The 17,526-nt window shown below is 40.8% G+C and overlaps 1 protein-coding gene across 5 annotated transcripts in view; it reads right to left on the bottom strand.

Annotated features, from left to right (window-relative positions):
- The window catches only part of nacc1b (nucleus accumbens associated 1, BEN and BTB (POZ) domain containing b), a 33,749-nt gene extending 18,968 nt beyond the window's left edge, over window positions 1-14,781 (bottom strand). For 2 of the 5 annotated variants that reach the window (XM_044190128.1, XM_044190127.1), the window contains exons 1-7: window positions 14,607-14,781; window positions 7,433-7,583; window positions 6,210-6,452; window positions 3,926-4,147; window positions 2,567-3,026; window positions 522-819; window positions 242-339 (exon numbers count right to left, since the gene is read on the bottom strand). In XM_044190128.1, the coding sequence (XP_044046063.1) occupies window positions 242-339; window positions 522-819; window positions 2,567-3,026; window positions 3,926-4,147; window positions 6,210-6,452; window positions 7,433-7,583; window positions 14,607-14,701 (1,567 nt within the window). In that variant the 5' untranslated portion in view covers window positions 14,702-14,781. Of the gene's footprint in view, window positions 1-241; window positions 340-521; window positions 820-2,566; window positions 3,027-3,925; window positions 4,148-6,209; window positions 6,453-7,432; window positions 7,584-13,244; window positions 14,222-14,281; window positions 14,527-14,606 lie in introns of those variants that run through there. The other 3 variants (XM_044190129.1, XM_044190131.1, XM_044190130.1) reach the window with 3 other exon arrangements.
- Window positions 14,782-17,526: the final 2,745 nt, after the last annotated feature.

Consider the following 17,526-nt stretch of genomic DNA (forward strand, 5'->3'; position numbering starts at 1 on the left):
AAGGAAGGAAAAGCGGTGAAAAAAGGGAAAGAGAGGAAGATGAAAAACGAAACCACAAGGCAAACGCCGAAGGCAAAAGAAGAAGAAGAATAGATGGTGAGGAGTCTTAAAATGTACATTTCAAAGCTGCAACAGGCAACTTCGCATGTGGGCAGCTCCAAAATCTCACTGAGAAGTAACTCACAGTATTTATAGTATCAAAAACTGTGTGTGTGTGCGCGCCTGTGTGTATATGACTCACATTTGACAGCGTGCAGCACTCTGTTGTCCAGGGGTTTACGACTGGGGTCGTTGGTTGAAGAGCGGATGCCAGTTCCACAGCTGTTAGCCAGAGTGCTCCTGAGCAAGGAAAAAAACAAAAAAGCCCTGATTTAATGCCAAAAGTGGATTGACTCTGATTGTGGTCTAGTTCACGGCCTGCAGTCACCATTTACTACAGCTTATACAGTACTCTGTTATTTTGCCCCTTACTACATTTGACAAACCAAATGTTTGGTAGGTGAAACGTGTTGAACACTGACCTGTCAAAGAATGCGGCCAGCAGGCGTCTGAGCAGCACTTTGTGGCGGGTGCCGGCGCTGACGTGGCAGTTCATGAGTTGGGCACGGGAGATGAACACGGAGGTGCCGCTCACCAGCTCCAGCTTCTCGGCCGGGTCGCCCTCCTCGTACAGCTTCGGGTGGCAGCGGTTCCCGATCTGGCTGATGAGCTCAGCGGGTAGCGACGCAAGGTCCTGCCGGGACCGTCCCCCCCTGCCCCCCCGCCCGCCGCCTGAGTCTGGGGCCACATCCGGAAGAGCCTCCACTCGCTCCCCAACCACTGAGGAGGGATGATGACGGATTGTTATCAGTTTTTTTACTTACATTTAGACCTGGCTATCGTTTGAATTTTTTTCAGGTACCAAACCTTACTTAAAAAGGAATAGAAACATGTTTTTTCTACCCCCCAAAAAGCTCTTTTCATTTAGGAAAAGATGCCGAACTTCTTAAGTGTTAGAAGCAGTCATACAAAAACATTGCTTAAATAAAAGAGTCTAAAATTGACAAAATTGTGCATGTTTATACTTAAATAATGGATTTCACACTTAAATAAAACTTAACCGACTAACTAACTAGTTAACTAATATTCCATGTCCAAATACTATTATATCTAATAAATAGTTAATTACACCATGTTCTGGGGGAATACTTGTGTCTGATTGGCTGGAGTGTGCACATAAAAACCATTAAAATGCACACATATTGCACATCAGCTCACATTAAATTAATGTTATCATCACTATTCGGATGACAAAATTGCAAAAAAGTAACATCTGCTAATATACAGAAGCTAAATTTTTTAACTAAGGCTGCACGATATGGTAAAAAAAAAAATAAAAAATCATATTGCGATTATTTTGACAGATATTACGATATGATTCACGATTAGTGGGAATGATCATTTTTGTATCACAATTTTCATTTTCAGTGAAAAAACTTCAATCATGATGTGACATTTGTTACCAAACATGTTTTCTTACATCTGGAGAACAAGATTTGTAGGCCACTGCATCTCTGCAGCACTACGGTACTTCATTATAATGCTGTTTTGTCACACATTATACCTTCATCAAAGAATTGCAGCTTCTGCGATTTGGATATTGCACTTAGCCATACTGCGATTTGGATAATATTTCTATTAATTGTGCAGCCCTAGTTTAACAGTAAAAAGACCTAACCCTTAGCCCCCAACCCTAAGCCCTGTTATATTTTGCTTCATGAACTTTCAATTCTGAGTCCAAAACATTCAATAGAAAAACATAAACCCTCAGTGCTCTAATTCTAAACATGATATAAGTGAGATAATTCACTCCAACGTGTGTTGAACGGATTGTATCACCTTCCGTTTTGCATTGGGTGCTTCTTTGCCTCCATTCATGCATTAAAATCATTTGGTGCACTTCCTAACATAGTGTTTTTATTCTTACTTTAGTCAGTCAAAATTAGAGAATATAAGTCCAGTTGGATATCAAACCCTCCGATGATTCAGTTCTAGCTCATTGGAGATACATTTCCCATTTGTTTGATTTGTTTTCCCATGTTTTCAAATCAAACCTGGACCTTAGACTTAAAAAGGCCCTTAGACCCTTGGCCCATGACCTTTAGACCAAACAGGTAAAACATGTGGTGAAAAACGACTATCTTAACTGTAAGAAATTCTTAAAACTTAATTGCTGATGGTACTGTTCAACTGATTTTATGCACATATTGTGTATTTGAAATAAATTTCAGTTTGAATAACTATCAGTTTTTTGAATATTTAATTCCAAACAACCATCTGATTGTCCTTTTGATTAAATAAACTAAACAATTCACAAGCTTAAGGCAGGATCCACAACATTTCATTCTCCTCAACATCCTGCACTTCTGAGATGTTTGAATAAACAAACTTACTAAATTACAGGACCAGTACTTATAAAAACACACTACAGCAAGAGTAACAGATCAGAGGACAAAAAAACCATAAAAACTCAGTAACCTTGAAATGAACTCACACTCTGATGTATTCATCTGCTGTCAGAGCTTACCTGCTGCTCCAGCGTTCAGCATGCTGTACATGGTGTACATGTTGCAGATCTGTCTGTACTGCTCTTCGGCGCTGTCATCCGCTATGTCGTCCTCTTCCTCATCGTCGTGGTAACTGATTGGCGAGTCGCTGGTGTACATGCTCAGTGTGCCCGGGCTAGTGCCTTCAGGGGTCCCGCCATTGTTGTTATTGTTGTTATGGTTACTGTTGAGTCCGGCTCCTCCCACTGAAGTGACGCCGCCGCCCACCATAGCAGCATTGGCTGCTGGTCCGCGCCCAGAGGCATCCTGGGTAGCGTTGTTGGAGGAGGAGGAAGAAGACGAAGACGAAGAGTAACGTGCGGCCTTCCTCATTCCACCTCCCCCGCCCCCTCCAGAACCCCCTCCCCCGTCACGGTTGCCCCCCTCCCACAGCCGCTTAGCCACGGGGGTGCAGACCACCGAGTAGGGAGAGCCCTCCTGCTGAGGAGGAGAGACAAACACTGGTTACTTATCTTCAGCTCTAGACAACTTAAAAAAAAATAAATAAATAAAATAAGAAGAGAGAGAAGTAACAAAAAAAACTAAGTAACAATGAAAAGATTAATATCATTTACACAGCAACTTTCAGTGGCCAAAATACCAAAACACTCTTCTATATGGCTTCCAAACTTAAATTGCAATTTAAACATTGTATGAAAAAGTTTGATTTGAATCAGGAAGCAGCTGATAAAAAAAACAACAACATTTAATGCGAGTAATAGTATAGATACTCGTGACTACAGACACATTTCAGTAAAGAACAAAAAAAATGACTGAGGTTTGTTACTCACACACTTGCTAAGCACCAAATAGTAGTTCAATTAGTCTTAGCAAATAAATCCATATACATTTCTGAATGTATCACAAACCATAATAGTCTCTCAATATTAAGCTTCTTCGACACCTCCCGTTAAAGCTCTTTTAAAGTGGTTGACTGCACACAATTTAACTGACGACCTCTGACTTCTAAAATAATGCCTGTCTCTGCCTGAAAGCTTTTTGAAACAGTCTATGCCATATTTCAAAAATAACCTTGAAGTTATGATTTGTCAAAAAAAATACGGATGTATGGTGTTTATTAAATAAGATTTTCAGCTGCCGTTACAACAAGAAGATTTTCTTGTAGCTGGAGCTACTGGGAGCGAGTTTGAGATTTTCAAATCTCAAACTCAAAGAGACACCTACTCATGATGCCCTGTTTCAAATGGCGTTAACACAAAATGATGACTTATTCTTTCAAACTACTTCACATTATTGACAGATAGAAAAAGCCTCGATGCTGTTAATTACCTCATCAATGCAACACTTTGCTTGTTTTAACATTATCAGTGGCAGCCTACCTGCTGCGGCTGTGGGGTGGGCTGAGGTGTGGAGGCCGTCTGTTCTGTCTTCACCTTGGACACGAGGGGGAGGGGCGTCAGACAAGAGGTGGGCCTTCCTGCGGCTGTGGCAACGACTCCGACTCCGCCACCTCCCACTGTTTGAGTGACGGGGCTCTGAGGCTCGGAGGGCGGGGTCTCCTCAGTGTGGAGACCCTGGGAGTCACAGCTTGGAGATGAAACCTGGAGGCGTGGTGATATAAAGAAAGATGAAAGTTTAATGTCATTGATATCATTATCATTGAATCAAGCATCAAGTATGGAAAACTGTTAAGTACCAAAATGCAGAATCAAATATATGGTCATATTCATAATCTTGTTACCTTATTCTATGATCCGATAGTTCCTGATTTCAATCAAAATTCTGCCAATTTTAGATTATTTGATTTAGGTAAAGTTACTGTTAAGAGTTTTGTAGAAAACATGTTTAGGGCAGCAGGCTGAGGGTAACGGACGCTAACAGGCTCAACAAACTGATCCGTAAGGCCAGTGACATTGTGGGGGTGGAGCTGGACTCTCTGGCGGTGGTGTCAGAGAGGGGGATGCTGGCCAAACTACATGCCATCTTGGACAGTGTCTTCCACCCACTCCATGACGTACTGGTCAAACTAAGGAGTACCTTCAGCGGAAGACTCATCCCCCAAAAAAGCACCACAGAGCGCCACAGGAAGTCATTCCTGCCTGTGGCCATCAAACTCTTTAACTCCTCCCTCTAAGTGTCAGTCTGTATGACCCTAAGTCACTAAACTGGACATTGATCATTAACATCACTGCAATGCTCTGTTTAATACTCCTGTGCAATATACTCTGTTTTCAGTTTAATTTATTGATATTTATTCATACTTCTATTACTACTGTGCAATATCCACTGTCTCATAATCATCTTGAGCTACATCAATAAGCTACACTTAACTTGACAGTATTCATTATTCCACTATTACATTGTATTATTATACCGTACATACTTATCAACTTCTAAATCCACTTTGGAACTTACACTTATTTTAGCTTTTATACTTTATATCCACTTAATTTATCTTACCTGTATTATAGTGTATTATATTTTGATTTGCTTAGTACTTCTATTACTCCTATTCTCAAGTGTTCATTGACGTGACAGTGAGCTGCTGTAACAAAAGAGTTCCCCCTCGGGGATCAATAAAGTATTTCTGATTCTGATGTTTATATCAGAGATGCTACGGTAAGTCGCAACAATACTGATAATTGTTTGAGTCATCTGTGAAGCAACATTGCCAAAAATGATTTGGTTTCCACTTCTCACGTGTCAGGATTTGCTGCTTTTCTCTGTTCTATATGACCGTAAACTGAATATCTTCCGGTTTTAGACTGCTGGTCCAACAAAACCTTGCCTTTTCTGACATGTTCTGCAATTGAAAAAATATAAACTATGTTAAGAATAGTTAGCTGCAGCCCTAGTTTATATTCCTCAAATAAAGGTATCAAAAAAGTTTAGTTTTTCGTAACAAAGGTTGGTTATCATATTGACACTAGTACTGAAAATGTTTTAAAGATATTCAACACAATCTTCAAAATCTAGTTTTTGCCAAGTAACAGAGGACAAGTATTCCTTCTTTTATACAAAATTAACTACTTTCACTATGCTACAAGATGGACTGATTTTAAGTATCAACGCAAGTTCCCAATATTCCTTGGTAGCTTGCCAAAGTGGCTGGTGGAGGAGCCAAACTCTATAAACCACCACCATGTCTGACAACTAGCATTTTAAGACCAGCAAGCAACTTATCACATCCCACAGTAGCAAATACTGTAATTTTTTTTAACATACTTCATGTAACACATATACATACAGCTGGTATCATAGTAACTCTGTCTGGAGGTGTGATGGGGTACTTTCAAGGAAATCAGTTTTCCTCATTAATATGCAGATTTATGCAGCAAGGCACTCCAAATCTAATCAGATCATCTGCTACTATAGAGGGAACCTGTAGTGTCAGTACGATGTTTCAATTATTCTTTAGTTACACAAACGTGTCTACAAACACAGACACCTCCATGACAACATAATGCCATGCATAATGGCACACACAACAGGTGCCATGGTGGCAGCACATAAAAGAGGCTATTTTATTCATGATTACAAATTATTTAGAGGATTTTTCTATCTATAGAAAAATTCCTATGTACTGCTTACCCTTTTCACCAATACTTCTACATCTGCATTCAACTTTAAGGAACTCTTAAATCGTTGTTTATGAATGTTTACCTTGAGGAAAAACTCTGTGCCTTTCTCCATGATCTGTTGGATCTGGAGAAAGCCGGCGGTGTACATGAGCAGGAACTGGTCTCCAACGTTCATGCTGAGGCGTCCCGTGTAGCAGAAGGCCAGGATCTGCTGGAAGCTCTGTGGCTGCACGGCCGGGGGCAGCTCCACCACAGAGCTCTTCCCCCCGGCGTTGAACAGATCCCGGAAGTAGGAGCTGCTGGCTGCCAGCACCGCACGGTGGGCCTGAGGGGTAAACAGCAGGGAAAGGTAAGTCATAAGGGTGTAAAAATATATTAGTTTTGATCAAAAACCATGCAATGTAAACATCATGATCCATATCATAAAACTCAGCTGATCTGGGTACATTTAAATTTGGAAATATTTCTACTAGTTGGTTTGCACTTGCTTGTGTGTGCAGTCAAGCATAAAGAGGTAGAAAACCCAAACAACTTGTACATAGTGGAAGACCAGCTTCATCTCAGCCATGTTTACAGTTAACCTACCTTTGGTGGAATCTATTTTGAATTGAAACAGAAAATGTATTTTTTTTTAAAGTATTGATCATATTGATTGTATCTACCTGTAAAGGAATCATTTCCCATTGTGTTGCAGTAACTTCTGAAATACAGCCAAATTTGTAATTGCAGCCTTACAAATTGAAATTGTATTGAACAGTGGCAAAGCCAAAGATATACTTCCCTAGTGAGAGTGGTGGCCAGAGGGAGCTCAGAAAATCTATTAGAAATGATTTAAACCACATTTTCCTGTCTTACCAAATGATTTTGACAATGAAAAAATACCAAAACCCTTCCCAAGCATGATGTTTCAACACAGAAATTGCACAGAGAAAAAAAAAATTCAGTAAAAACATGAATATTGAAAAAATAAAAAACTCTTGTCGTTAACAGATTCCAATTCTACTTTGGCCACTGCTTCTCAAGCTACAAGTTTATATTTCAAGATAATGCTATAGTAGTTTAGATAATGCTAAATTATTGAGATGACTACAAGTTGATTACTTAGCAGGTAAGATGACCAATAGGCCAATAGCCTGGAAAACAATTTAGCCACCAATTACTCCAGTTCAGCTGTTTAGTAACCAACAACAGAGGACTGTGGTCACACTGTGCAGCTCCCAAGTGAAGTTCCAACTCTGACTATAAGCTGTCAATCCTTGAATAGGTAACAGTTTAAAAAAAAACAAAAAAAAAAACTTTTGGGACCTTGAAGGCGTGTCCCTTGACGACCACAGAGACATCACAGTAGAGGCCCTGCAGCCGCTGTTCATTCAGACACTCCAGGATGTTGTTGCCAAAGTTAGGGATCGCCATCTGCAGCGTCTGAGCCATAACGCTCTGCCCAGCACCACAGGGTCTGCAGGAAACAGAAAGGTAGAAGTTAGAGTAGAGATAACAGGACTGACATCACTGAAAGGTTATAAAGAGGAACTGATGGGATGTAGGACAGAATAATAGAGAGAATAGGGAGATATCTGGAGGGAAGGAGGGATACACAGATGAAGGGATGACAGGGACGTATAGATGATTGAAGGGAAGGTGAGGAGATGGATGAGGAATGGGTAAACGGAGAGACATCAGAGAAGTGGTGAGGAAGAAAGGACAAGATGAGGTAGCAGGACAGGAGAAGAGGAAACAGTAAATGGTGTGATGAGACAAGACTAACAGAGTCATGAAGGACTGGAAGATGTGCAAAAGGCATGCAAGACAGAAATAAGGAGAGAGGAAAGAGACTTAAAATAAAGAAACGGTAAGTAAAGTGTATGATGATTAATAAATTAAGTATTTGGTAAACAACTTTAATTCAAAACTCTGAAAGAGAATTTTGGGGCACCAGCGACAGTTATATAAGCCATCTTTCTCTTTTTTTAACCTTGTTTCATTACATCTAATTCACAGTTAATAAACTGTTTGGTGGTTTTTGGCCTACTTTGTTATTTTCTCGTCGCTGCTTCTCAGTCAAAACACAGTCGCTTACATAACTCTCTATTTCACTCGTCTTCAACACCATCCAACAAAGAAGCCTGTGATCAAAAGTTGAGGAACTTTCAAAATTGTGACAACAAAAAAAAAACAAACAAACAAGGAATCCATCTCTAAAATCATTTTTTGCTCAAGACTGAAGGCATCACCATCAAGTGGACATATATATATATATATATATATATATATATATATATATATATATATATATATATATATATATATATAAAAAAACTACTCTACCAAGCATGATGGAGCAGAAGTAAAATGAGAACTAAAAGGTGAGTCACTGGTCTACTGAAGAAATACATTTTATACAAGATCATGACCTCCAAGTGATGGTGTACAAGCTTAGCGGACACGCACAAGTATTTGGACAGTAGCTGGTTCTGAGTAGATGATGTTGAGCTCCTAGTCTGGCAACAATCCTAAAACACTAATAGGAAACAATATGATAGAGATTAGCCTTGTTCCTTTACTGGGAGGAAGGCACGCAGCTCCATCACCTCCAGTTCTGCTCATAAATGCTGGGGAGAACGTACACTGATGCAGCAGCCAAAGACCAAAAGGTCATAGAGAGGACAGGTCAACAGAATTTTCTATAACTTTGATCTAACACTCAACACAAATTTAAGGACGGTCTCAAGTCTTGCGGAACTGCAGCGTCAGACTAACTTCTTGCAGTCTGCTTGACAGAATTGAAAAAAGGCAAACTTCATGATAATAAGAAAACGTTAATGGGATTTCTCTAATTATGGAGAATGTCTAGAACTGCGTAGTTCACTAGTATTCAATGTCTGGGTCACAACTGACCAACAGCTCATGGGATCATTTTGAATGGGTCGCTATGGGGTCATTTGCAAAATATATAGAAACCAACAATAGTCAAACTCTCTCAGTAGCTTCCCTACTGCCCAAAATGTTAAGAGTTCATGAAACAATCATGAGCTACTGTATATACAGCAAGTTGCTGCTGCACCACTCAGGCTGTAACTGATGACTTTCATTATCAATATATATATATATATAGAAATAAATAATCAATTTTATGACTGATTGCTTATGTAGACAATGCCCAATTCAAGTTCCAAGAGCCCTTCCAAGTGCTTATTTTGCCCGAATAACCGCTAAAAAACCCAAAGGGATTCAGTTTGTGTTGATATGAGTTAGAAAAAAAAAACAAAACAAAACAGCAAATCCTCATAATGGAGAGGCTGGAGCATACAAATGTTTGACATTTTTGTTCAATAAATTATCAGTTGATCAACTAATTTAATTCAACTTTGTCATTATACTTGCATACAACAAAAACAGTCTTGTCATTCCAAGACAGTGCAATCATTAATTGATTAATCAACTGATCATTTCAGCACTATGTACCACAGTATTGATATTTATTTACATAAACATGTAAAAATGCAATCGTTTAGGCAGAAAATTGTGTTTACACTTGAATAATATGTTCCCCTTAATTTTAAGTTTGGGTTGTTGGAGCATTTAGAAAAAAAAAAATAGGTCACCTGAAAAAAAGGTGTAAAACCATCCATCCATCACACTGTCCTGCATGACAACACTAAGTCCAAATACAACTGTAACTTTCAGCTCCAATCCCAAGTAATTCACAAATCATTATAGCAGAAATCTGATTTAGAAATTGATACGTAGAGCTTATGTAGTCAACAAAATTGTGCATTACAAGTCAGACAAAAAAAAAAAGTGCAATGACTAATGCTGAGTAAAATAATATTGCCCAGCACTATATTTGGGTACTCAGCTGTTCAGCATTAAGCAAGGGACGACCGGCAGGCCGATCAGAGCTTACAGCCATGAAATGCATCTCCTCATAGGAAATCATATAGCAACTTATCATGAGTGGAACGAAAACACTTGGGACTCTTGCTGACCAGCTGTGCATCGCAGGGTGTTCTTGGTTAAACCTCACTGATTAGCTGTTGTGACTGTCACTCTGGAGGTCTTGGACAACTTCTCACTCTGGGCCACGCTGCTAAAGGCAGCCGTATTCAGCCCACCCTTAGGACTTAAGACAGTCTGCACCAATAACCACATGTCCAACTTGAATTGTAGTTTGAATATGTTGGTTAGCTCAACAGCTGGAAAATGTAAACACGATCCACTCACAGCACAACTGGCCTTACATAATATAAAACACATTATTCAACATCCCGCCAACACAGAGACCCAGGATTCAGGATGCACCACTTTGCAGGGGAGTTGGACAAACAAAAACCTATAGCCTATATGCTCATGTTGTTTGGTGTTTAGTTGTATATTTTCTTTTTTCTTGTGTTTAACAGGCCAACTGTATACAACTTTAATAAGCAATTTTCAGCTCAGCCACAATCAAATTTGATAGTATTACATTATTTTTAAAGTAAACACCAACTTTTGTTGTTATTCTGACAAACATTAAGGGCGTTTTTGAGAGCCACCAACATTTAGAGGGGGAAGAGGCACAGATGTGAACTTCAACACATCCAGAATCAGCAGAGCATTGTGCAGTGCAGCAATACTCTTAACCTTTGTTGACCTGTAGTAGTTGGTGACAGCTTTTATGTTATCTGAACAACTAGGCATGACACATCATGACAATGTCTCTAATTGCAAAACCTTACTTTACAACCTCACATTCAGTATACGTCATAAAAAACATAGTGCTCTAGTGGTTGTTGAAAGTCCTTCTGGGAAACTTAGACAAGGTAGGTTTTGGGCAAGTAAGATTAAGAAGACAAGTAAATTACAACCCTTCACAAAATACACTATTGGTATGGACTTACCAAATTATAAAACAGTATAAGTGCTCCTGAAGGTGGATTTTTCCTTCAAATTCCAACTCCTTCAGTGGAGCTGCTCCTTAACAAACAATAAAAGATAGTGGTTGTACTGGGAAGTTTCCAGGTGTGAATGTGAAGCAGGATACTGCAGGATGCTGTAGCATGCATGCTCAGCAAACCTCCCCTAGTATTAAAATAAAGGTTGAAAAAAGTGGATGAAAGCAATCCTGAGCTCCTGCCTAACGCCTACATAAGGGCAGCACTGAGGATAGAGGGTCATCAGCACTCCATCATAATTAATTATTAGGTTTATAGCAACTAATTAATTTTGATAGATGAGAGAAGAAAGAGTAAAGCATGTCTATTTACAATCCCAGTGCTACACATTTCATTGAAAGTGTTTTAATTTTATTTTTAAATGCTCTAAGTTGAAAATTGTATTAGTGCCTACACAGTTATGGTTAAAATAACAACCTTGGTTATGAGCATCTCTGGGTGTTTAACAGCAGCAAGCAAAGCAGTTGGAATACGATACTTAAAGATTGCCCAAATGCTAATATTAGTATGTGTATTAATTATGTAAACTTCCATTACAATAGTATTATGCTTAATTAATTGGGCAGCCATATTCTGGACTAAAAACAATTAAGAATGCAGGCTGCTTATTGGATTGGGAGCACTTGGTACAATTTGATCTGAATAACATTCCCATCATATCAAAACACTATTAGCGCCTAAGTGTATAAATTACAGTTTAGTTTTCTACTTATTCCGTTAAAATCAATAATGTTTTGACACGAGTAAGTCACTGTTTGCTGGCCATTGTACCTTGACACATTGTGCCTTGACAGTTTGTGTCGATGTAAAGAAAGCAATATGCATTAGATTAACGTAATTATTATTCAACTGAAGTGGCTCAGAGTGATATTTTTCCCCATGCACTATGGGTCTTATCCAGGATTTGTTTACATACATTACTCCTACTTTAATTAGTATATCAGGGTCTTAATGGTAATGTGGATTTCTGTCTTATCAAAACAGGTTACAGTACCTAAGTGTGCTGATAGAGCAGCAGGATTAAGATTAAAAATTGGTCGTTTTGACCTCTGGGCTGGCAGGGGAAACTAAGTACTAAAAACGCATGATCTACACTGTCTGCTGTCTAACATCTGCACTTCCCGTGGCCTTGGCCGAGCAACTGAACCAACAAGTGTCCCAGTGGAGCTTCTCAGCGGCCAATAGTAGATGCCTGTGGTTGTTTCCAGGTGTAAATATGTGAAATCATATGAATAATAAGCAGGCAGTTGCTCAGACAAAGCATTAGTGTGAAGAAAATCTTCCCTCAATAATCAAAGGCAAAAACAAAAAGCAGCAACACAGAAAATTATATGGTTATGCTGACATTCACAATAAGACACCAGTATGTGTGCTAAAACTTGAAACTGCTCAAGTGTATTTTGGTAGCCTGAAAGCAAACCTTTTCTTTCACAGGAGTGAACTGTTTGCCTGATTTAATTTCAACACACTGTGGAGCATTGAGATGTCCCCCAAGGACAACCTACCAGCCACTCTTCCCTCCTCGCAGGTCAGAGAGGTCACAACAACTTCCAGGAAACATAAAGGGGAGTTAATTCACACCACTTGACCCTTGCCCTGCAGTTCCCCTGTGCCCCATTATATGCTCTGACTTAATGCCAAACTGTGTGTGTCCTCTACAACTTTTTAAATTAATCTCCAGTGCCACAAACTCTGGTTTACTTTAAGCAGACTAACCACATGTTCCAGCTAACACCCAAATACCTAAAAAAGTAACTTAATCACTGCAGTCAGCTTGATGGCATATAATCAATCCAAGCAACTACTTGAATCAATACTAACACAAGCTTGTGACATCAACATCAATCACTACCTAATCATATTCAGTTTCCTGGTTTAGAGAGGTTAAAGGTGGCCTGTTAGCAAGTAGCAAGCTAAAGCTAAGGCTAACACTGGCATTAGTAAACACTTCACCTATACATATAATACGCAAACCTGCCTTTAAATCACGTGTAAAAAAACCCAGCCTTGTGTTGCCTTTAGTTTAAAGACATTTTAGGCTGAAAATGTTGTATTTATCGACACTCGTGGGTAGACAGGCACCAAAATGTGGCTATAGTGTAGCCTCCCATGAGCACGACTAGAGCTGAAACTTCAAAAACGAAAATGTTATTTATTCACATCAATTATACATCAATTAATCTCACATGGAAGTCTAGCAGAGCCGATGTCTCGCCGGTAGACGCCTCGAGAGACAGAGCTCGCCACTAGCGGGGCAACCAGAACGGGCAGAGAGCTCTCGGTGTCCCGCCGTGTGCCAGCCTCGATGCCCGGTAGGATTTGGGAGTCCTCGGCTGGCCCGGGCCGGTGTGTGCGTGCGTTCACCGGAGGGAGGGAGCGGGCGGCAGAGAAAAGGGACAAAAAGAGCTCCTCTTCTTTATTTTGTATGCCAACCCCGGTTTCAACTTCCCTCCCCCCCCTCCCCCCAAAAAAACCACACACGTTTATTGTCCGAGGAACCGGGGGTACGAAATCTGCCACAAAAATAGTCGAGGGGATAAAATATTCAGCAGTTCAGCGCTCTCCGCGTCTCCCCTCTTTCCGTGCCAGCGCGGTGTGATGTCCGTTTAGACCGAGTTCCCTCCTCCTCCTCCGGCCGAATGGCAGCTACCGATACGGGACAGACACGCGTTGTTCCCCTCCAAAATGTCGCTTATGATATGTCAAAGCGAATAAATTATTTATTAAATCTCCACCAAAAAAAAAAAAAAAAAAAAGAGGGGACTCAAGAAGCAACACAGGCTAACGTTACGTCCACTTGGATTAACTCCAATGTGAATATTTACGTGATAACGTTTTTTTTTTTTTTACCGGAGAGAAGAGGGAGGTCTAACGTTATAGCGGATGGCTCTGGGTGATACTGGCACTCCATCTTTAGCCGACATCAACAGGTCATCCCGGGACACAAATGCGCTGCAACTGTGGGCGAGACAGACGGATGGATCCGGCATGGCGAGAGGAGAGGAGAGGAGGAGGAGAAAGGAAAGTAGTGGGTTGGATGTAAAATCTTAACCCGTTTACCGACAGGACACCGTGATATTGGGCGAATCAACGACTGCCTGCGGTTTTCAAATGCAGCATGTTAAGAAGAAGAGAATGCACCCCCTCCCCAAACACCAAGTAGTTTTCAGAAAGTTCAGGAATGCGGGAGAAAGAGGAGCGGAGGACTCATCAAGTCACTCACCGACGGAAGGGGGGGGCAGCCCGCGGCGACGAGTGAGTGAAGCCGGTGAAGTGGTTAAAGTTTGGTCTGTCCCCATGAGCCCATCCCCCATAGTAGCTAGCGCAACTTTACCACCCTATCCCCTAAAAAACAATAAAACAACAATAGCTTAATCCCCACACACCGCCACAGACCATACACCACCCCGCTATCCAAATTCACCCATCTGAAATGAAGAAGCCCCCCCGACACACACACACAGTTCGGGGCTCGGACAACCGACTGACCCGTCTCGTCGGGCCGAGCCCGAACCGTTGTCCTCGGTGACCCGCCGTGCTCAACTCACCCCCTCGGCTGTATTCCGCTGGAAAGTGTTTCAATGGAGGACCAGCGCAGAATAAGCAGTCTAGTGTCTCCCTCCGCCTCGCTACAGGCAGCCATTCATTGTGACTGTATGCTGTGAACCAGCAGCCGGAGCACGCACACAATTCATGCATACGCGTACGTGTGTGTGTGTGTGGGGGGGCTTTCCATATATGCACGCACTCACACATGCAGGCGAGGAGAAGAGCGCAGAGCTATCGAGGAGGGGGACGCAGAGGAGCAGAGCAGGGGTTTTTTTTTTTTTTTTTTTTTTTTTTACTCTCCAGGGGTTGCACACAGATCGCAGAGCTACTGATCGGCAGCTCAGTAGACAGACAGATGGGGAGGAAGTCTGCAACGTCTCATTACTTATTGCCACTAGGCCTACTGTAATGAATTAACACTGCTACTGTAATTTCACACAGGCTTACCAGTATGTTAAATATGGGCGAACTGGACTGCTTCCTATCAATATAGGATAAACAGAAATGATTGTATTCTCAGACCTTAAACTTCCCCATAAAAAAACTATTTTGTTCATTTAAACTATGCGCTTACGTGGTAACAGCCTACTTCACGCCAGTCAGACTAAATAAAGCTTTGCCAGTGTAATAATTTAAACCAAACTAAAAGGTGAGTTTACCTGCGGTTATCACAAGAGACCTCATCAAATCCGAAGCCTATGGTCACCAGAGCCCTTAAACAGCATGGCTGAAGGTAAATTATAAGGCTCACCTCCACATTCAATTTGTTTTCCTTATACTAAAAATAACTTGGCGCCGGCACAATCATTTGGATGAGTAATGGAAGAAAAGTTGATTTTAGTGCACGTGGAAATACTACTGTGATTTTTATCCGGTCAAAACAATGGTGAGATAACTAAAAGAAATGTTATTTGGGTTATTTTTTGGACTTTTTATATTTATTTTCATTTTATATTAGCCTATGTCATTTTATTTTATTTTAAATATAGCTTCAAAACGGATATTTTTGTGTATTTTAATGTAATATCTAATGTAACGAGCAACGTAACAAAACAGGTATTCAACCTAGAAGTAATGCGATTACATGTGAAGTACAGGAGCACAGGTTTGAGCCCACGCCGCTGCAGGCAGGTAGACAGGCAGCGTCCCCAGCCGACCCGACTGTCTGAGCCCCACCCACCAGTCCACCCACTCAACCCACTCACTCACTATCACCGGGGTGTCTTCTCCCTTGGGTGGTGGAACCGACTCTCCCCTGACCGACACCGCACGGACCGCGAAGCTGGGGGCCGCCGGTTCGATCCCGTTGTCTAATGTGTGTGATAGTGCGTCTAGACTCCGGGCAGGTGAGCCCTCCGGGGCCTCCAGGCGCTGCGCACAGTGAATACCAAACAGGATGAGACTGCATTCAGGCACGGCACTGCGCTCCCCGCTCTCTCTCCCTGTCATGCCAAATACTATTAACTCTATAATTCTCCTGTGTCAGATGTATAGCGCCACGCTCTCTGGGCATTTATTGTCACAGCGCCCCCATCCAGATGTTCAGGCGTGTGTGCATATAGTCTACAGATTTTTTTTTTTCTTCTTCCATCCAGTCATCCATGTCCCATTTGATCGGAACTGGGTGAAAACCACTAAATAAAACACATCGGTGGAAGCAAGTGTGAAATACTTGAATGTATATTACTTTTCAATGCGCTGTTTATCACAGACACATATGGCCTGCTGTTTGTGAAGCTGAATTAATCTGATCATGGAGACCTAAAAGTAGGCTACCACATTATAGAAATACTCTATTTACAAGCAGGGCTGCAGCCAGGGTATTAGAAATACAGAAGTCATAAGTCCCCCAACAGCTGACCACCACCCTCAAATAAGTTTAAGGTCTCTCTTTTTAATTTTTTGGGATTTTTCATATTTAATTTTTCCAGGTAGCTATTCAATTATTCTTGAACATGAAAGTCAAAATGCTGTTTCAGGAGTAAACTTAAAAGATCAATTTCTTAGCCTACTTTTGGGTAGTTTACTCACTAAAAATACATCATATTTTTTAAAAAGATGATCATATGTTTGGTATGTAAAATATGAATCTGCAAGTTAGTTACAAAACTAAATCAAATACTGTAAATGCAGGGTAGTTGAGTATAAAGTATAATATTTGCCTCTTAAATGTGGCGGAATGGAAGTATATAGTTGCATAAAAGGAATATATTCATTCCTAAGTACAATACATGAGTAAATGTACTTAGTTACTTTACACCACTGGTGTTAAGATCACATTAACCTGCTAAGGGGCCCCTGTGCAAAAAATGAGCTGCTGGGCCCCTATGGGCATCCCCATTCCTTCCATTCCCTGTGCAATGTGTACAGTTTTTGCAGGAATACTACCTGGCCTCAGGTTTGCTGTTTGGTAATTTGATTAAATAGCCTATATTAATTTAAGAATATGCGACATATAAGCACACACCTGAAATAATGAAGATCTTAAAACTGGGGTTTTGACTGGACCTCTTATGTCAGTTGATACTGTGTTTATGGTGAATATTCCCAACCAAATTTGAATTTGACCAACTAGTAAACACACAGTAAACCTGCAGTTTTTAGGTTCCCATGCAGTTTGCTACTTTGGCTGTCATTAAGCAGCATCACACTAGTGCCATAACGACCTAAATTCACTTTACTGTTCCCATAAGCTGCTCAGCACTGACCTGCATTGACCTTATTTTCTCTAAGGCAGTTTTTATCTCCTCACATCATAGGTCTGGGATATTTTTGGTTAATCCATAGGCTATGTTTAGCCTTTTCATCAGAATGCATCACCAACTTCAGGCACGGTGAGATTAAATTAGATTATTCATGAAAGCATACTGATGTGTTGTGCAGTGTCCTCACATGTTCACTGCGGGGGAAAGTAGGCCA

Source organism: Siniperca chuatsi, linkage group LG3 (assembly GCF_020085105.1).
Source record: "Siniperca chuatsi isolate FFG_IHB_CAS linkage group LG3, ASM2008510v1, whole genome shotgun sequence".
NCBI classification, from domain to species: domain Eukaryota; kingdom Metazoa; phylum Chordata; class Actinopteri; order Centrarchiformes; family Sinipercidae; genus Siniperca; species Siniperca chuatsi.